The sequence below is a fragment of the Magallana gigas genome, chromosome 5, assembly GCF_963853765.1.
Source record: "Magallana gigas chromosome 5, xbMagGiga1.1, whole genome shotgun sequence".
NCBI lineage: Eukaryota > Metazoa > Mollusca > Bivalvia > Ostreida > Ostreidae > Magallana > Magallana gigas.
This window is the reverse complement of record NC_088857.1, coordinates 56,240,475-56,262,639: the sequence shown is the minus strand read 5'-3', so window position 1 is coordinate 56,262,639 and position 22,165 is coordinate 56,240,475. Positions and strand designations below refer to the sequence as shown.

At 36.7% G+C, this 22,165-nt stretch overlaps 2 protein-coding genes across 2 annotated transcripts; one reads left to right on the top strand and one right to left on the bottom strand.

Annotated features, from left to right (window-relative positions):
- Positions 1-90: 90 nt before the first annotated feature.
- On the top strand, positions 91-13,617 carry LOC105339926 (terminal uridylyltransferase 7). Its single transcript, XM_011445705.4, has 12 exons — positions 91-209; positions 1,146-1,288; positions 1,390-1,453; positions 6,244-6,320; positions 7,365-7,446; positions 7,598-7,812; positions 8,107-8,172; positions 8,860-9,009; positions 9,095-9,292; positions 10,316-10,482; positions 12,352-12,566; positions 13,231-13,617. Exons 1-12 carry the CDS (start codon positions 122-124, stop codon positions 13,608-13,610), a joined length of 1,845 nt encoding a protein of 614 aa, XP_011444007.3. The 5' UTR covers positions 91-121; the 3' UTR covers positions 13,611-13,617.
- Positions 13,615-20,971, bottom strand: LOC105339908 (uncharacterized). The gene is made up of 4 exons (XM_011445691.4): positions 19,223-20,971; positions 17,095-17,297; positions 16,540-16,574; positions 13,615-15,379 (listed from the first exon to the last, which is right to left on the bottom strand). The coding sequence occupies exons 1-4, from the start codon at positions 20,569-20,571 to the stop codon at positions 15,176-15,178; spliced, it is 1,791 nt and encodes a 596-aa protein (XP_011443993.3). The 5' UTR covers positions 20,572-20,971; the 3' UTR covers positions 13,615-15,175.
- Between the last annotated feature and the right edge of the window lie 1,194 nt (positions 20,972-22,165).

The window sequence follows — 22,165 nt, the reverse complement described above, 5'->3', positions numbered from 1 at the left end:
ATAACAAAATTTGCTATGAACGTTTTGTAAACTTTTACTTAGTCGCACAATTTGTAATTTAGTTGCACGAAACACTAGAATTGTAATGTTTTCCTTTTATTTGCTTAGAGAGTTTAAAAAGATGGCTGCGCTCATTGGAAGAATGTGGCGAAGTGCATTTACACATGTTTTAAGAGACGTTTCTAATGTTTCACCCCGAATTCAACCAAGTAATTCATTGAAAAATTCTGTTTACATTGATTATTTATCTTGTCACATGAAAAAAAACTTAACGGAAAAATGTATTCATTTTTTTTACATCAATTCGAATTTCCTCAAAAGTTAATATGTAAACGGTGTGACCGTTGGACCGAGCGCAGATTTAACACAGTGCAGATTGATTTTTGTAGAACTAATTTATTTGAAACGCACACAGTAGGATCCGCCTGGTTACGTACTCAAATCATTAGCCAAAGTTTAACTAAACGTGGCGTGCTCAGTCTAAATTATGACGTCATGTTTCAGACGTAAAACGTACATGTTTTGTCTTCGGAAATAGCCGAAGAGAGTAACGTTATTCCGAACTTTTTTTTTATTTCTTCTTTCATTGTTTAACAATTTAATTCATATAAATGCCGCGGTAATAAAATTTAATACTTTATTCAGTATCTAAAAGATCAGTTCCTTGATGTTAATGTTTTTATTTTCCATCTGGTAATTTGATAAGATATACATAGAATTAGTCGTGTTTCTTGATTAGAGCACTATTGAAACTTATCTGGTGTCCTCTTTTATTTCTTTTAATTCAAATTACCTTTTATTGAAACACTAGAAAATTTTAATCGAGTTTAAGGGCAATAAACATCGATAAGTACCAGTCAATCAATGACCGAACTAACTTTTTAAAAACAAAATGGCTGCCAATATGGCGGCGCCCAGGGCTGGAAGAAATTTTTTTTGGCCTTAGTACCCCTGATTCAACTTTCATTTTTCACTGATTTTCTTATATATATGTGTTACCATTAATCCTCGCTTCGCGAGGCGGGCTTCGCCCGCCTCTCGCTGCGCTCGGTATTATCAATTGATCAAATGAGTGCTTCTGCAGTACTGTTTATCGAAAGCTGTTGGAAGTATCGATATTGTCAGTAATTTTTTTTTTTCTTCAGGTGGTCATCCATGTACAAGATGGATTTTTGGTAAGAGTGCCAACTCATTGCAGACAGGCAGAAGTTTGTCCTCGTCACCTCATAGTTTATCTGCTAATAAACCTACCACAGATATAGATACCACAACAGGAGGTCCGGATGAGGTACAGACACAGTAGCAGAATGTTGTAGAAATGGATGCACTAAAGAAATCATAGCACTTATCTGTCTAGCTATATATCATGTTATGATTTGTCATTTTCAGATTTTGTCTTTGAAGTCAACAACTTCAAAGAAGAGGAAAAAAAGAAAGAAAGAAAAGCATCAAGGTATGATGGTTTTGTTTCACAGAGCCAAGGCGATGTGAATATTGTACTTCGAGGGAAATTTAATCACCAGATTGATCGTAAATGAAGGACCATGCCATCCTTCAAGGGGGGATTTACAAGAATCATTGAAAATTTGTTTGATTTTTTCAAAAATCTTCTTAAAAACCATGTGGCCAGAATAGCTGAAATTTTTAAAGCACACTCAAGAATGTAGATTCAAGTTTGTTTAAAACATGATCCTTGTTGGGTCGGATAGACTACAATGAAAAAAAAAAGAAAATCTTTTAATGGGAATATATAGAGAAAAGTCTTTTAAATCTTCTTAATTAAAAACCAATCAGCCAGAAAAACCTCAACTTCCTTGGGCATCCTTAGGTTTATTTTCAAATTTGTTAAAATCATGATCCTTGGGGGTAGGGTGGTGCCATAATGGGGGGCAAATTTTTGGTATTGTTATATATCGAGAAAAAAAAAATTAAAAAAAAATTAATTCTTAAAAACCAATCAGCAAGATTAGCTGTATTTTGCTGGGAAGCATCCTCAAGAAATGTAGATCCCCTTTCAAAGGCCACAGTGTAGTTAATTTTTTACTCAGGATTATATATGTAACAATTTAAAAAAAAATATTCATCTCAAAAACTAATTGACAAGAAAAAGCTGCAACTTGTGTAGAAGTACTGTGGAATCATTTAATATTGTGGGGGATAATTTTTGTGGATTGTGGGTTTTTGCATATTTGAGGGGATGTAATTTGTGGATGTGTTAGTTTTTAATTTCAGAAGATAAAATATATCTTCTATAATTAGTTTTCATTGAGGATGTAAATTCGTGGGCGAGGGCTACCCACAAAAACCAAGAAAATTGAGCCACCAAATTCTATTCCACTGTATCCTGTATCTCTAATCAATTCATGGCCTCAAGATGTTCAAACTGTATAATTTAATTTTAATTCAAACTGCATATAGCAAGAACAGCACCTTTCTAATTTTTATTTATTTTAATATTAAAGGCAATAATAACATGATACATGCATTTATATTAGTAAATGGTAGCACTTTTCATTGAATATTCATAAATTATTTATAGCACTATAGGCAAAAACACACAAAGCTGAAGGAGCATGCAACACTTGGTGAAACATTACAATGAGCACTATATAATCATCACTTAAATATACTACAGAATAGCTGAATTTCATAACAAAACACAAATGTATATAAGATCTAAAGCCCTGATCTAGAGCAATGTTTCAATCAACAAAATTAACAAACTAATATATAAATGGATTGAACACAGCACCATACATCAAAAAGCACAAGCACAGCAAACTAAAGTAGCACAAAGACATTATGTTTAACACTAAAACGGCTATTGAAGGTTTGCAAACACATCACATATGACACACATAGCACACACAAGATGAAAATCACACAGCAATGGCGCATTCACAAGATTGTTTTCACAGGACATCAAATTTCACAGACATCACATTTTACAGGCATTGCACACACAGATTTCACAGAGCACATTCACCAGAAGCAGGGCACACTCTTGATGACACCGGTTGACCTCCTCTTGTTGACCCCTGATGACCTTCGGCTTCTGTTCCTCTTGTTGGAGAACCACTTTTTGACCTGCTCCTCCCTGACTCCTCCTTTCCTGGCCAAGTCCTGGATGATGTGAGAGGGTGGGTAGGGGTTATCTCGGTGACTGTAGTACCACTCTTCCATCAGCTGAACGGCTTTCTGGGACAGGGATGGTCTGCTACGAAGGTTGCTCTTGGTGGTGGTCTTTTGCTGTGGGGAGGCGGTCTGGGTGGGTGAGGATGTGGGAAGGTTGTCCTCGAGGAACTGAAGACTGCTCTCCACACGGTCCATGATGCGGTGGTGGGTGATGTTGTAGTGTTGGTTGATGCTCTCTCTGATGTGGAGGGGCTGGTTGGAGTTCTGATGAAGGGCACAGTAGCGGTCAGTCTCCACCTGGGCACTCTGGTACTTGAAGAAGGAAGACAAGTCGTTGATCTCCTGGGGATGAAAGGAACGGAGGGTCTTGAATCTCTGCAGAAGTTGCTGTTCACGGTCGGCTGGTGAAATCTTTGGTTGGACGGACTTGATGAGCACAGAAGGAGTGGATGAGTCAGCTTCTGAGCGGAAGATGGACTTGAGAGCGGTGAAGATCTCTGTGGAGGAGATGGTGCTGTCACTGAAGATCTTCTTTGGACTGGTCGGTGGAAGACACTGGAGAGCAAGGTGGAAGTCAGAGTGAAGGTCATGGGATTTCTCTGGTGTGGGATGGTCACTGAAGAGGGAGTTGAGGCACTCGTCAAATCTGGTCTCCGCTTGAGTAGTGTCCACGCTGGTGTTGTCTGGGCTGGTGGCGAGTTGAGGGCTGGGTGGGGCATCGTCAAAGATGGTGGCCTTGATGATGTCTTCAAGAGTGGTGGTGAAGTTGATGGCAATGGCGGGGGAGGAAGAACGAGAAGCCATGGTGGAACACTACACTGACACTACAACACACTATTGACACTAGAACACACTAAATGCACTTTGTCACTTTTCACACTGACTCACAATTCACTGATACAATTTTTTACATAAGACAACAAAGAAAAAACAGTGATATTTCACAACACGAATTAGGTGAACAATTTCTCCACCTAAGAGATATGCTGATTCTATGTTTAGAGGTTGGCAATAGCACTGTGTTAACTTAGATTGGATCACAATGGGTGATTGATGACCAGCCAGCTTACTCTGTCTTTTTATAGACCCAGATTCTGATTATTTTCAGCTTGGGATGCTAACAAAGATTATCATTGGCTTATAGACTTTTACCTGTGTATTGATTGGTTAATTTATCCAATCAATTAAGAAGCCAATCTATGATTGGTTGATCTATAGCTGTAATTGTTAAGATGGGTCAGCTTTGGTGATTAGTGGATAGCTTGGGTGTGGTCATATTGTGTGTGAAGATCAAAGTAAAAAGCCAATCCATGATGGGTTATAATTGATACACAATAGCTAACTGATCAAAGTGATAAGCTAATCCATGATGGGTTATAATTGATACACAATAGTTAACAGATCAAAGTAAATAGCTAATCCATGATGGGTTATAATTGATACACAATAGCTAACAGATCAAAGTAAAAAGCTAATCCATGATGGGTCATAATTGATACACAATAGCTAACAGATGAAAGTGAAAAGCTTATCCATGATGGGTCATAATTGATACACAATAGCTAACAGATTAAAGTGAAAAGCTAATCCATGATGGATCATAAATGATACACAAAAATAACAGATAAAAGGAGGATTTATATGATGACATGTGATATATATAACTAATATACATAACCTAACCAAAGTGATAATACTAACAATATTTTTTGGTTTTACAGTCACAGGTAAATTAGATGTAATAATGATTGGTACTAATGAATGATTGATTCAGAGGTCCAAGTCATAGGTACATATATACAAATACTGTTTAACTTGACCTAAAGGTGAGACTTGTTAACAATTGATTCTTTCCACTTCTTTAGCTTGAAATGCTACAGCCAGCAAATTCAAAATATTCCACAATTTATAATCTCAATTTATAAAGTGGTGGAATTTGAAATAGACTCCATTAACATGGCTTGAATAAATTTCATTTCTCAGTATCAAGTGTAGACACTCAAATGAAACATGTTTTCGAGCTTTTAAGAAAATATACAATGTATAAATATCAACAGTTTGTGTTTATGTTGTTCGTTTTTTACACAAAAGGTGTTCTCTTTTGAGAAGTGGACAGGCATAGCCTACATCCACTTCTCTTTTGCAAGCCCTCATATATTGATTCTGGAGAACGTGTAAATGTCGGAACTGTAGAAGGTCTATGCTTCGACCCATGTTTTGACTCCAATCTCCCTGAATTTTTGTAAAGAGAAGGGGATGTAGGCTATGCCTGCGGTACCGGACATCTCATCGAAAGACAACTTGCCGAATGCGACAACTCATCGAAAGTCAACTAATCGAAAGTAAAACTCACCAACGCGACATGTCAAGGAAAGACATCTTGTGGATAACGACAATTCATCGATATAATTTGAAGTAAAAATATAAATGTTTGAACACTTTTTAGGTTATTGTCTTCATTTTATTCTCAGTCACGATAAGGCTGAGGGAGGAAGCGATAATCATTTTACTTTTATTCCTTCACAAAGGAATAAAAACAAATTAGCTTACAATGGTTTATTTACATTTGTCATCGGAAAAATGAAAAAAAAAAGTTATAGGAAAAAAAAAAGAAAAAGATTTACTCCATCGTTTCAACATTCGGAGAACGAGTCGCTAATGGCAATTATTTACCATACCTTGAAAGTTAGCACACAATATAAGGTATTAATGTAAATGTTAATCAGTGCGAATACAATTTAAATTTTTGATACCTATCAGTTATTGTATTTTACTTTTCACTTTGAGTGTCTACTTTTTTCACTTTTATTTTTACTTTCGATGAGTATCAATGTATTGTCGTATCAATGAGATGTCTATTCCATAACTTGTCGTATCGATGAGCTGTCCATTCGGTGAGTTGTTGCATCGATGAATTTTTTCGATGAGATGTCATAGACACCTATGCCTGTCCACTTCTCAAAAGAGAATACACAAAAGGAACCAGAGCTTGCCTATTTCCCACTTATTGCAAGATAATGATGTAGTGTCTCCATCGCTCATACTTACAATGCTATAGCTTACAATACTATAGCTTACCAATGATTGTTTACTTACCTGTCTTTTCAGGTACTTCAAAGCAGGATGTGGATAGAGAGAGACTGAAGAAAGAGGAGTCGGTTTTGTTGTCAGAGGAGGTAGAACCGGTAGGTCCAGACATTGGGAGTTGGTTTTGTTGTCAGAGGAGGTAGAACCGGTAGGTCCAGACATTGGGAGTTGGTTTTGTTGTCAGAGGAGGTAGAACCGGTAGGTCCAGACATTGGGAGTTGGTTTTGTTGTCAGAGGAGGTAGAACCGGTAGGTCCAGACATTGGGAGTTGGTTTTGTTGTCAGAGGAGGTAGAACCGGTAGGTCCAGACATTGGGAGTTGGTTTTGTTGTCAGAGGAGGTAGAACCGGTAGGTCCAGACATTGGGAGTTGGTTTTGTTGTCAGAGGAGGTAGAACCGGTAGGTCCAGACATTGGGAGTCGGTTTTGTTGTCAGAGGAGGTAGAACTGGTAGGTTCAGACATTTGGAGTTGGTTTTGTTGTCAGAGGAGGTAGAACCGGTAGGTCCAGACATTGGGAGTCGGTTTTGTTGTCAGAGGAGGTAGAACTGGTAGGTCCAGACATTTGGAGTTGGTTTTGTTGTCAGAGGAGGTAGAACTGGTAGGTCCAGACAATGGGAGTTAGTTTTGTTGTCAGACATTGGGAGTTAGATCAGATGGAGGGACATATGTTGACTATCTTGCACAAATTTTATCAGTGTTAAAGTTTGGATGTAGATTCAACCAGCCCCAAGACTGTCTTATGTTGACAAAAGTGACCTACTTAGATTTGAATGAATCAGGAAAAATGTAGCCAAATTTGTGATGTTTAATTGATATTTGAAACTAAATAAATGCCAAGGAATATCAATAAGTCTTTGTAAATTCGTCAACATAATCATGTGATGGGTAGTAAGTTGAAAATTTTATGGCCGGGATATGTTTAACACCTCTTTGATTTTCATTGCTATCGATATTGAAATTTTATATCCAAATTTTTGATAGTTTAAAATTTCAACAATTATAACTTTTTTTCTTTGAAATTAAGATGCATTAATTATTTGATATTCTTTGCATTCTAAAAGCTTAGATCTAGCACCTTTGAATTTAAATTAATGTTTCCGGTACCAAAAGTTAGGCTTTTAGAACTGCGTTGATTTTTACAGAGGAGCCCCAGGGTCTGGGTGATGGATAAACATGGAGAATTTTGTTTGAAAGATGTCAAGTCACCTAATAAATCTGCTCCTGGTAAGACACAATTGATATAGGATATTGATGAACTGTAAACTTTATTCTGTGTATTGGAATACAGATACCAAGGTTAGCATATTATTAAAAAAATAAAATACTCGGGCCCTGTTTGGTTTTTATGAACTTTCAAAATACTGTTTTGAACCAGGTGGAGACACGAGGATGGAAATGATGGAGGATCCCCCAGACGACGGTCAGGCCTGGTCAATCCCGGACATTTACGAGTCGGAGGAATTCCGGAGGTGTGTCCAGGCGGCGGAACGGTCCATCCTCGCTCATTGTCCACAACGGACCATCTCCGAGTGTATCACTGTCTGTGAAAGCATGGCCCCTGTCTCCAGAGTCCTCAAAATTCATAACAAGGTCGATTAACGAGTTCTGGACAGGGAGTTAAGAGATGGACTTCTTTTGATATATTTAATTTATTTCAAGATCAAATGTTTTGTCCAAGATGTAAATCAAACATAGAAAACTAGTCAAATTGTAAAAAAAAAGGATCATCTCAGATTTCTTATAGATGTAATTTTTTTAGTACAAATTGAAAAAATACTTTGGATTGGGGGGGGGGGGGGAAGGGGTGTTATCTTGTAATGGGTCTTAGTCTGTTGATCTGAGCTGAATACATCATGGGGTAGTTATCATTTTCTGTTTTTGCAGGCTATACTAGTCACCTATGAGACTGATATCTCAGACATTCTTTCCGGAGGGTTCCGTAGGTGTAATGTAAGTCCAGAATTCAATAGTTTCTTTATCTACCCCAAATCAGTAGAGGATATTCAGCAAAACACGAATATAACAAACATGGAAACAAGCAAATATACAACTACTGGTATAAGAAATATTTTTTGTTTCAAATTTCATTGAAGATACATGAAATTTTAAGATGCCTACATAAAGCATTCATACAATGTACAAAATTTGTGAAAATATTTGAAGTGGAAAGATTATAATACATGTATTGACATTTCTTGTGAATGATGGTAATATTGATTAAGATTTATGACTAACGATAGTTGAAAGCACTGTTAACTGATTTTTATAACAAGTTAGCCATTAATTTTTCTTAAGAATTGGCTGAAATGTATAATGAATTACAGTTAATAATTTTTTAATATGGCTCCTTGAAATTGCTATAAATGTATAATGAATTTCGTTTATGACATATTGTTAATATGGTCCCTTCAAGTTCAGTTAATGAGTTTTGCAATAATATGCTTTCTCCATCTCATATCATTTAATCTTTCCGTCTTTCCTACATAAGAAGTCTTCTAGACTTGCAGACGTCTTACTTTGGTGTGACTTTTCATTGATTACCCAACAACTGTATTTTGCTTTTTAAAGTCGCATGGCGTCCATATTAAACCATTGTGTCCTCCTTTATGTTTCACAGAGTTTGCTTCTACCTTGCAGTCAGACTCTGTGTCTATTAAGCAGACAGAAAAAAGGGTGTTTCTGATGTGGATAAACAGGAAAAAGTTCAACTCAACACAACAGCCTGTGTGCAAGAATATTTCAGTTCTGAAGCAGAGAAATTATCAAAGACTTCTGATGAATGAAACAGTAAGATAAGCCCCTTACTAGAATTGTTTTCATTCAACAGAAAATAGTTGTTGTTACTTTTTGTTTGTTCTTTTTTTTTGTGTAGATAGAGGGGCAGATGAAAATCCTCGGCAACAGGACGAAGAACCAATCAGAGAGGCAGCAGGTGTTGTTCTTCCTCAGACAGTGTATCCAGGACGTAGTGGACTTGACCCGACCCAATTACCTGGTGGTGCCATTTGGATCGGTGTTGAATGGGTTCATCTGTGATACCAGTGACCTTGACACTGCCCTTGTTTACACCGTTCGTATATCATCATACTATCTCTGTCCTCTCATCCTCGCTGTCAAAATCACTTTGATGTTGAGAGTTTGTCATCTTTTTTAAAACAGTTTTTAAATGAAATTCCACACTCAAATAGGTCTTTTCTTGTTGATAGATGTTTTAGTATTGTTATAAATGTGAACAGTAACTTTTGCTATTCCTGACCTGGAAGTATAAAGTGGTGAAAGTGAATTCAAAGTCTCTAATATCAAGTGGTAATTGAACCAGATAATAGTGTAGGGTAGATTCCTTATTTTATGCAAGTACTTACGGTAATTCTGCAATTCAACCATATTGCATTAAATTGCAGAAATATAAGGCCATTGCAAGTTTTTCCTTTGTTTAGCGTCCACCCAAAACTCAAAAACTTGTCTTTCTATCAGGAAAAAAAACACAAACCTTAGAAAAAACACACAACTTTAAAGGTTCAACAAAAAAAAATTTAATATATATTTTGAGGTATTTTCTTTATTTTGTAACAAAAATAACAAATACAATATGTAATATAGTAAAAAAAAATCCATATCTTTGGCACCAAACTTCATGTAAGAAATAAAAAACAAATAAATTCCCTGCATTATAGTAGAACTGACATTTTGCATTTTGAATGTTGTTTATAAGTACATGTATTTGATTTTCGATCCCGATTTAAACATGCGATCCCGAGCCCGATATACAAAAAAAAAAAAACGATCGAATTTAATGAACAACTATTGTGGGTTTTTTTTTTTATGTTAACATCTGAAAACCAATCTGTTCGCGGACGCTAAACATAGAAAAAACTTGGAATGGCCTAAAATCGTGAATGCCAATTTTTTTTTTCCATAGATACATTAAGTTTACATCAGTCCGAAACATAAAAGCAAGATTTCAAAATTCGTGAGATGCGCTTCTAGCGATTTTTCGCAGATATTTTATCCCTCATGTATTACTAGGAATCTACAGTATATTGCTGTATGTTTACTACTGTTGATGTTCACTTTGCCACACTCTGCATTTCAGGGAAGCAGACAAAAGCAGGCTAATGAGACAGCATTACTAAGTGAAATAGCTAAAAAACTGAAAATGTTGGACAGTTACAACAGCATTCTTTCAATATTCCATGCCCGTGTTCCAATCATAAAATACCATAACAGGCTCCTAGAGGTTGGGGGAGACATTTCCTACCAGTAAGTAGACACCTGTTACAACTAGTTAAATACTATATCCAATGGATAAGTTACAACTAGTCAAGTATTCTATCCAATAGATAAGTTACAACCAGTCAAATATTCTATCCGATGGATAAGTTACAACCAGTCAAATATTCTATCCAATGGATGAGTTACAACCTGTCAAATATTCTATCCAATGGATAAGTTACAACCAGTCAAATATTATATCCAATGGATAAGTTACAACCTGTCAAATATTCTATCCAATGGATAAGTTACAACCAGTCAAATATTCTATCCGATGGATAAGTTACAACCAGTCAAATATTCTATCCAATGGATAAGTAACAACCTGTCAAAAATTTTATCCAATGGAAAAGTTACAACCTGTCAAATATTCTATCTGATGGATAAGTTACAACCAGTCAAATATTCTATCTGATGGATAAGTTACAACCAGTCAAATATTCTATCCAATGGATGAGTTACAACCTGTCAAATATTCTATCCAATGGATAAGTTACAACCAGTCAAATATTCTATCCAATGGATAAGTTATAACCTGTCAAATATTCTATACAATGGATAAGTTACAACCAATCAAATATTCTATCCAATAGATAAGTTATCACCAGTCAAATATTCTATACAATGGATAAGTTACAACCTGTCAAATATTCTATACATAGTTAAGTTACAACCAGTCAAATATTATATCCAATGGAGAAGTTACAACCAGTCAAATATTCTATCCAATGGATGGGTTACAACCTGTCAAATATTCTATCCAATGGATAAGTTACAACCTTTCATGTATTCTATCCGATGGATAAGTTACAGCCTGTCCCGTATTCTATCCAATGGTTAAGTTACAACCTGTCAAATATTCTAACCAATGGATAACTTACAACCAGTCAAGTATATGATCCAATGGTAAAGTTACAACCTGTCAAATATTCTATCCGATGGATAAGTTACAACCAGTCAAATATTCTATCTAATGGTTAACTTACAACTTGTCAAATATTCTATCGATAGAAAAGTTACGACCTGTCAAATATTCAATTAATAGAAAAGTTACAACCAGTCAAGTTTACTATCCAATGGACAAGTTACAACCAGTCAAGTATACTATCCAATGGTTAAGTTACAGCCTGTCAAATATTCTATCCGATGGATAAGTTACAACAAGTCCAATATTCTATCTAATGGTTAACTTACAACTTGTCAAATATTCTATCAATTGAAAAGTTACGACCTGTCAAATATTCTATCAATAGAAAAGTTACAACCTGTCATATGTTCTAACTAATGGATAAGTTACAACCAGTCAAGTATACTATCCAATGGTTAAGTTACAGCCTGTCAAATATTCTTTTGATGGATAAGTTACAACCTGTCCAGTATTCTATCCAATGGATAAGTTACAACCTGTCAAATATTCTATCAATAGAAAAGTTACGACCTGTCAAATATTCTATCAATAGAAAAGTTACAACCTGTCAAATGTTCTAACTAATGGATAAGTTACAACCATTCAAGTATACTATCCAATGGTTAAGTTATGACCTGTCAAATATTCTATCCAATGGAGAAGTTGAGACTTGTCATACCAGAAAAAAAAATGTCAAATTGTACCAGTAAGTGTAGACTTTATACCAGTAAAAAATATCAAATTTCATATTGTTACAGTAAATAGAGACTATACCTTCTGAAAAAATGTCAAAATTGTATTAGGAAGTTGAGACTTACCATCCATACCTAACAATTTAAAAAAAAAAAAGATTTTGGCTGTGGAAATGAATTCAAAACCACATTTATTTCTTGATTAGATATTACTGTATGACTGTTTGGTCTTCTGTTAGTTTTAAACTCTCATTTCAGATCTATAAATTCGTCAGGAAAAACTGCCACTATATGTCTGAATGCATTGAGCCGTTGTTCTCCGAGTGTGGTACCTTTCATTATGACCGTTAAGCTGTGGACCAAGCTGTACGTAGACTGGTTCCCGTCCAAGTTTGTCTTCACAGCCTTAGCCTTGTTCTATCTACAGCGGTGCCAAATCATACCCCCGATTCAGAATATCAAGGTTATAAATAGTAAGTATCCAATAATTCAACCGAGTCACTTTAATGTCCACTAATGCATTGTGGGATCCAAAACTTTCTGATGTGTGTCCTTGGTCACTCAGTTTCTGTCTGTTTCTTATTTTTTGTCTTTCTATTTCAGTTTGTTTTTCATGTTATTAATCTTGTTTTTCAGTTTATTTTTTAATTTTGTTTCTCTTTTTCTCTCATTTTATCAGTCAGTCTTTCTTTTCCTTTGTTTTTATCCATTGTGTTGTATATGTACATTATTTTGCAATATTTACATTTTCCAGTGTCTTTGCCAGTGATAACACTACGAATCGATTTTGTACTACATGTATATAACCCATAACTTCAAATGACGTATAATTGGGGCGCCAGCGGGATTTGCTTATTTATATTTGTATATATAATCGTACAATAGCTTAAAATTATATCCCGTAAATATAAGTAATAAGGAATCATTCTTTGAATATTATGAGTAGATAATTTCGGTCGGGGCGTGATCAAATCTATCATGAAGCCCTTCTTGGATTTGATCATGCCCCGACCAAAATTATCACCTCATAATACTCAAAGAATGATTCCTTATTCCTTAGATAAGCCAGTCTTTTAGACGACTGTGACTTGTAACCGTTTTCTAGACTTCAATAACCCACTGTTCTGTTTATTACAGAGTCTCCAGTGGATGGGGAGGAATGGAAGTGTGTAGAAACAGTAGAAACAAAGTCATTAGACCAACTTCTGTGTGGATTTTTTCAGTTTTATAAAGACTTTGATTTCAACGTTTATGATATTTGCTTGAAATCTGGTAAAATAATACCCAAGTTAGATCATCAATATACTATAATAATGAACCCATTCTGTGGTAATAAAAACAGTGAGGAATACATGGCTGCACGGATCAGAGACTGGAATGTTGCGCGGATACAGGCGGCCATGGCGGAGTCCGTCCGGATATTATCTGAGTCACCATCAACCTTACTCCAACCAACTGAACAACACTGGAATACTCCAACAAATGAACCATTTAAGTTTAATAAAAGGAAAAGATGAGAAATAATATCAAATCTTTTATTTATTTTGTCTCATATACAAGGCACGAGAATGAATGACATAAGAGATACAAAATCTTTAGCCATATTGATTGGTATTACCGTCAGAATTTTCTCTGACTTACTGTTAAGAAGATTGTAGCTTTTACCCTGACCTCGTAAGCCAGAATTCAGAAATACAGGATTGGAATGCATTCTGCATTAACATGCTTTGTTATGAATTAATACAGGGTTTGGTTACCCAAGAGTTTGTTGAAAAGTCTAGAGGTATCACAGCTTTTGTATAAGACGATGACATTTATCAAAGCTCACCTAGATATGTCAAAAATTAAATAGAGCACTTGTCTACAGCTTTTTTACGAATTCAAAAAATGCAGAGAAATTTGAATAAATGTTTACAATTTTATTGCATAATTTTCATTCTACATGTATCTAGATACAAATTTTATGTCCAAAGAATACAAAGTTAGGACAGAGACATAAATAAGGATCAGTTGCCAATCTCTGTTATTTATGTCTCTGGTTAGGATGATACAGAAACAAAAAAACACCAATTGTACAGGCATGAAGCTTTGTTTTTGAATAGTGGTGGGGGGGCCAGATCTACCCCCAATATTTTCGTAGAAAAAAACCCCCCAAAAATCAGTAACTTCACTGAACCCGGAAATACTGACCTTAGTAAGAGTACAAATAGTTGCATCTTATTCAAATTAGACAGATGTTTGCACTGTCCAAGAAAGTGAAAAGGCATATTTGTTGAAATATTTCTGTAAATATTGTTGAAAGAAAAAAGGAAGGCTAATTAAACAAATGTGCATGCCGTGTTGCCCCCCCCCCCCCCCCCAATTCCAGTTACTAATTGTCTTAGTACTGGAGAAAGATGCCCTGTCCGGAAACGAGATCAATAACCTCCATAGGTGGCGTTGCACTGGACGCCCAATGAAGATAACAGTCATGCTTTTATTATATACAAGTACATAATTACTACGGCCTAGATTTGTAGACTGGAAATTGATGCAAATCTTTAACTAAGTAAAAAATCTACCGAAAAGCACAGGTTTTTGACACAATCTGTGCCAAAAAATCGTATGTTTTGCACAGATTGTGTCAAAACCCTGTGCCGAAAAGAGGGTATATGTAAATGTACGTCGCTCGACAACACAAATGGCAAGGTAAACATCTCACATTACTTCTAAATTACATAGGAATAGATTCACTGAAGGCTTTTTTTATCCACTTCCAATTATTGTCTTGGCATCTGAGGTGTTCCTTTGTACGCCCAGAGGTACCGGAAGTTGAAACCGAATTCTGCTATTAATAGTTCCGGTCTTTCCGCGGGGCAAATATCCATACTGGTTCTGAAATGTTGAAGTTTGAACCTTGTTTCGTCCCTGTGAGTCTCCATTATTATAGAGTTAGTTCGCAACCGAACCAGTTACGGAAACAAAATATAGTGAATAAGATTAAAAGGGATTGGTAATACTCTTGGACCAATGGCTTCGATATTTCGTTTTATCCAATCACAGTATATAACGAGATCATAGAATGAGGTGTGCTGTTCGGCTACTAGAACTTGGAATCCTCAATTTCCCCGTTACAGGCGCCGTTATAGTGCCCGCCCTCGGACGAGGCCGCTGTTCTTTGAGCTCCCCTCGTTCGCGTCTCCTTTTTGGCGGGTTTGTTGACAGTGCACAAGATGCGGACCAGTGTCATGGAGACAAAGATCAGAAACAGACAGCAGAAGACCAGGCTGTACAACAGGATCTCCAGCTGAAACAACAAGTCAAGGTCAAAGCTCAAGGTCATGCAATAGAAAGGGTTATAGACGTATATCTTACAATTGCTGGGGGTTTTCTCCTCTATATCTTAAGACAAGTGAAAAGCTGTCGATGTGACAGCAAATCGGGTTTTCTTTTATGTGAATTGTATCCATAATCCACGCAACCCTGAATTGATAAACACTACCTACCGTATCCAGTGAAATGGAGTACCCTATATGCAATTTTTTGCCAAAAAATGACTTGGTTCAAAAGCTGGTATCCGTACAATGAGGGTACCCTATATGCAATATTTTGCCAAAAAATGACTAAGTTCAAATGCTGGTATTTTTTCATAAATTATTAGAAATCAAAATCCTAGCAATATACACACCTCTGATATATGTACAATTGATCTGCAAAAGAACAACTGCCTGTCTTGAAAACCGTAGGAGGAGTTATCCGTACAATTAGGGTACCCTTTTGGCAACCGCCCGCCCGCCATTTTCACCATTTTTATAACCGGATTTTCCGTTGGAAAACCCGGTTTAAAACCGATTGTGATTCATAGCTCTATAGAAACTGACGAGGCTAAAATCTAAACGATCAAATTCTAAACAATTTATCGATAGGTCAAAGCCTTCAGCAACCAAAAAAAAAAATACACGGTATGCACGAAACAATCATGAGGATGTCGGGCTACATTCTCATATGTATACTGCAGGCAAAAAATAAAATAACCCGCTAATGCAGGTTATGTGTTTTTTCTTTAAAGTCATACTTCATATCCCTCATGAATCACCAAATAAAGCATTTTATTGTTTAAATTACGTCTTTCGGAAATGAAGACTAATTTATTAAGACAGTTTCTTTCAATAGTCACGATGCCTTATCCATGCGCCGGATCAATTGAAGCGTATACTTAATCGTCATAAATCGAACACTTCTAAATATTTACCCTCCATTTATCGATTGCGAAAAAATATCGCAAGGAATTAAAAGCAGATGAATGTCGCCAAGAAAACCCTCTAAACAAGTAAACATCTAATTAAGGATAATTAATCTGTAATTAATTTCAACTTCAGACATTTACAGAAAAATCGCTGCCCAATTTGTGTGAAATACAACTGTTTTAGATCATTCAGCCGTGACGGTGTCATGCAGTGAGCCTACCTGGGTCTCCGTCATTCCCCATTCTGTCCTCGCCGCTAAATAGAAAACAACACCATCATTAAACATGCATAGGTATACACAACAAGTAAACTAATTCATTTAATGAAATCTGACTGTAATACAAAGTAACCAATTCATCTACGTTACCGCCTACTCGTCAATTTTGCCACTTGAACTTAATTGGCATTTTGTTATAAACAACAAAGGGGCAAAGCCAAGAGTGCTAGTAGTGAAGAAGTCAAATTCAACTAATAGATCTAATGATATGACATACTTATATGACCTATTTGAATTTATCATTGTAAACGTTCGCTCATGCAGTGAACATGAATATACATGTACAAGATTGTATAAGTGAATTTCCGAAGATGCTATAAACTCAACTTATCTCATGCATTAATTGTCATTTTTTGTGTTTAATCTCGACAAACCATAATTATTATTACAGTGTATAGAACATTATATAACAAACAAAACCAAATTAAGAAACCGTTGTGTTTTGTGTACGGAACCAGGGGATATAGCGAGCCTTTGCAATGCTTTACCATATCTCACCTGGACAAATGATTTCATGGATCCCTGCTTCTAAACCCCCACCCTTGAAGGCTGGCGCCAAATCGTGCCAGAGCATCTCCTGTTGGACCAGTGGCCACCGTCTCCTGTCCCCCGCCGATGTTTTGTACCCGTTGAAGATCACGTGACTCTTGCTATGCACGGTGTACGGACGCCAGCGAAGCTCGTCATCGGAACTTGGGTAACTGCTCAAAACATTCAGGTAATACTAAGGTAATGAACTCGGGTAACTGCTCAAAACATTCAGGTAACACTAAGGTAATGAACCCGGGTAACTGCTCAAAACATTCAGGTAATACTAAGGAAATGAACTCGGGTAACTGCTCAAAACATTCAGGTAATACTAAGGTAATGGACTCGGGTAACTGATCAAAACATTCAGGTAATACTAAGGTAATGAACTCGGGTAACTGCTCAAAACATTCAGGTAATACTAAGGTATTCAACTCGGGTAACTGCTTAAAACATTCAGGCAATACTAAGGTAATGAACCCGGGTAACTGCTCAAAACATTCAGGTAATACTAAGGTAATGAACTCGGGTAACTGCTCAAAACATTCAGGTAATACTAAGATAATGAACTCGGGTAACTGCTCAAAACATTCAGGTAATACTAAGGTAATGAATCCGGGTAACTGCTCAAAACATTCAGGTAATACTATAAGGTAATGAACTCGGGTAACTGCTCAAACATTCAGGTAATACTATAAGGTAATGAACCCGGGTAACTGCTCAAAACATTCAGGTAACACTAAGGTAATGAACCCGGGTAACTGCTCAAAACATTCAGGTAATACTAAGGTATTCAACTCAGGTAGCTGCTGAAACATTCAGGTAATACTATGATAATAAATTCGGGTAACTGCTCAAAACATTCAGGTAATACTGTAAGGTAATGAACTCGGGTAACTGCTCAAAACATTCAGGTAATACTATAAGGTAATGAACTCGGGTAACTGCTCAAAACATGCAGGTAATACTAAGGTAATGAACTCAGGTAGCTGCTGAAACATTCAGGTAATACTATGATAATAAATTCGGGTAACTGCTCAAAACATTCAGGTAATACTGTAAGGTACTGAATTCGGGTAACTGCTCAAAACATTTAGATGATGCTAGTAATGAATTTGCGGGTACGATGGGTTTAAAGAAGATGGATGAATAAGGCGTGTAAAATGCCCATGCACGATCGGACAAGATACTGAAAAATTAGAATATCAAATCAATCTGATATTTCTTAAAAAATCATTTAAAACAATTTATATTTAACATTAAATTGATTTTTAACCTATAAATCTGTTCAATACCGGGATTATGTTGACTCAATCAGACGTAAACCTATCAAAAGGTGACCCACTATACATTAAAAATACCATTTTCTATTCCAACAATTGAACGTTTTGAAAAAATTATACAAGTCCGTAAATTCGAGGCCAAAGTGACACATAATTAAAGTATTTAAAAACGCGACTTTGTTGTGTCTGAAATGGCTCAGTGGTTAGAGCACCCGACATAAGCTAACCTTAAACTTCTAGGGTTTTTATGTTATGGATTCGATACCACAGAAATTTAATGCAACATTTTTTTTCTTATCTTTTGTTAAATAATTTAAAAACTGAATATAGTTAGAAATTGAGCTATTGCAAACTTGAATTAAAATATATTGAATAGATTAAATTGGTAAAAAATAAATTCAAAGTTGTATTTTACGACTAAACTGAATGGGCATTTGCGCTATCTTATCCCCCCATCTTCTTTAAAAAAAAAAAAGAGATTTTTTTTTGTTCTGCATAAACTCCTTATAATAGCTTTTTTTAAAGTGAGGTATTTTGGATTTAAAAGAGGAGGGGTTGAATTGCCAGTCCGAGTACTGTCCATTTAGCAATACTATTCTATTCACTCATTTGATTTGATTTTGGCTCTAATGTTCAGAATTATGCAGCTTTGGTAAATTGGTTTAAAAAAAAGAGTGACGGATATTCCCAGTGTCTGTCTTATTTCTATCTTGAAAATAACTTTTCAAATTTGCTTTCCCTTTATACAATTCAAACTTTCGCCCTAAAGCAGCGCTTGCTTTATGATTATTATGAAATGGAACTATTTCACTGACCTGTCCTTCAGGAAGCTTTGGACTGCTGTTAGGACAAGAGAAGCGGTGGCGTCAGAGTCACAGCCCTCACCCCCTCCCCGGAACAGACACAGAGGGTCGCTGGTCCCGCCCTGTAGGACGTAATACGGTTCCAGTAGGGCAAGAAACACGAGGGCGGATCTACTGGCGCGGTCAAGGTCAAACATGGACGAAATAGAGGCGTAATCGTACAGAAGCCTCAGCACTTCGCTACAGATGCTGTTAGCCGTGACGTCATCGGGAAAGTAAAACGTTTCCAGTAACACACTGACGTTCGATGACGTCATAGTTGAGACCATGTGGATGACGTTTTTAAGAATTTTCGGAGTACACTGGTAATGTTTCCCCTGGATAACCACCGATGTCTTCCGATATATATACGACGGTGCTACGACATTTAGATGAACTTGCTCGGCGTTGTTGTGGATGTCTGAGCGCTTGTCCCATATTTCTCCATCATTTATCGGACCAAATATTGGTAAGGACCAAGGAGAGTGATTCAGAGTTAAATTCAGGAGCTGTTCTGGGTTAATCCCGTCAAAGCACTCTCGTGAAATAGTTCCATTGCAAACTGACTCTAGAGTTGATTCAGCGATATCAGATGTTGGATTCGTTGGAAACGAGTAAGGAATATCCAGTGGAAGAGACACAATTTTTGAAAACGTTTTATATAGTTTCGGTATATAGCGGAGAATCCGTGCATTACTAGAGTCTGCTAAAATAGCGATATTATCCTCATCTCCCCCAAAGGAGGCTATGTTTCTCCTGACCCACTTAACAGCCAGAATCTGGTCCTGTATCCCATAATTCCCGGAAAAAAGTGAAGTAGAGTACGCAAACCCGAAAACTCCAAGACGATAATTGAAAGTCACCACAATAGCCTGTGTCTCCATGGCAAGAAACGAACCGTTCACCATGGCAGCGGCCCCGCATTGAAACTGACCAGGGTGAATGAAAATCAGCACGGGAATGTTCTTGCCGGGGCTATCCCTGGGAATGAAGATGTTGAGATTCAGGCAGTCCTCGCTGCTCCGGACGTTGTTTAGGTACTTGTGTACCGAGCTGTCCGGGGCCTGTAGACAGGCGGCACCGTATTCCTCGGCCCTCAGTGTCCCGTTCCACGGCGCCACAGGGACAGGGGGCGCCAAGCGCCGCGCCCTGACCGGACTCTGGGCATAACGGATCCCTAGGAACGACGTCACCCATTGGTCTGATACTCCAAGAATCTTCCCATCGCGGGTTTCGATGAGATTTGGAGCTACACCTTTGAGAATTTGAATGGAAATTAGAAGTGCCAAAAAACCCTCATAACGCATTATTTTCGACGGCATTAGAGTGACAATGGGCGTCTCATCAAATACACCTGTTGTTTATGCGTTTTAATCAGCGCTCATGCATTTCTTTCCACCGCATAGAGCCATGTGCAGGCTCGATGTGACTGCTCCTAGGTATCGCCATGGTCTGGTGTTTGGAATAAACTTGAAAGTGATGATGTTGACAGTTAATAGGAATTCCGCATGTTACACGTGACAGTGGGACATTTTGCGGGAAATGGGGGTCCTTGTTTGGTGTTGCTTGTACATGGTTAGCTCGTGTTTTACAAGTTACTTCCGTAAGCAGGGCAGAGAATTTAGACAATGGTATGGCGGCTGGGCTTGTTTTCCCCTTGGGTCCTGCCCTGTATCGTGTTTTACTACGTGGGCTTCTATACGTGGGTCATGATAACCACACCCCTGCTCTAATCATTTTCTCAAAAACATGATGTAAACGAACAAGACCGTTTTACGGAATAAAAATCCACAAACAAAACAAATGAAAAGCAGTACTAAAAGGATCCGTTTTATTTTAATACCTTACTTTTACATGTAGCACAGTTACACGTGTAAATCTGTGTAATAATAATCGGTGATAAATCATCCTTATGATGGATCGTCAAATTCTAAATGTCAGTCACGTGATGTGAGATGAAGGGAAACTATTACATACCAATACATCACATTACTCGGTGTTTTAATTGTAATTTTTGGAAAACATGTATGATTATTAATTCCAAAACTAAGGCAGAGAGAATAAGATACAATGTACGAAATAATGAAAAATAGTTAATGCACATAATTTTCCACAAAATTATGAAACTTTTTCTTATCTATCTGCCGTGTCCATCCAAATTTTTCAGACCGGGGGCTACAAACCTGCAGCTATACATAATTGATACCTTTTCCTGCTGCACGTCTCCATTTGTTCATGACTTGGCGTACAAATTCCCCATCCCCACAAAAAATGAACACCGACCGGAAAAAACAACAGATGTAAGATAATGAATTTTAGAGTTGATTTTTCAAACATGATACTATCATAATTTTTCTTCTTGAATGACCGAAGAATTGGTTGACCTATTTTGTACGCAGTTGATAAACCTATATCAATTTCACTTACACGACATCATTAGAATAGTCAGGTTCTGTTAGGGATATATTTAAGGACATAGTTTGTATGCGATTTAAATTTTATTTTATATTTGACTATCTGGTTTAACATGGTCTTCGTACTACAAATAAGAGAAATATTTCAATTAGTTACTTTTCTAATACAATCATGTATTTGGCGATATATGTTTTGAAAGACGTCCAATGGAAGTGTTAGACGCGAGGTCTGGTGGTAACGCGGAGGTCTTTTTGATTTTGTGGTCGCTGTATAAGAATAGTTTTAATTACATAATTCTCCAGTAACACTTTTCATGTATTCTATAAACAATATGAGAATAAATAAAATGAAAATGTAATGCATTTTGCTGGAAGTTATCACGGTTTAGATTACCAATGGAGATTATACACAGAATTCTATATATTTATTTATTTCTAGATGCAGGTTTCCCGATTTTATGAAAAATCAACATATTTTTATTGGTGTGTTCCCGTTTTGCAC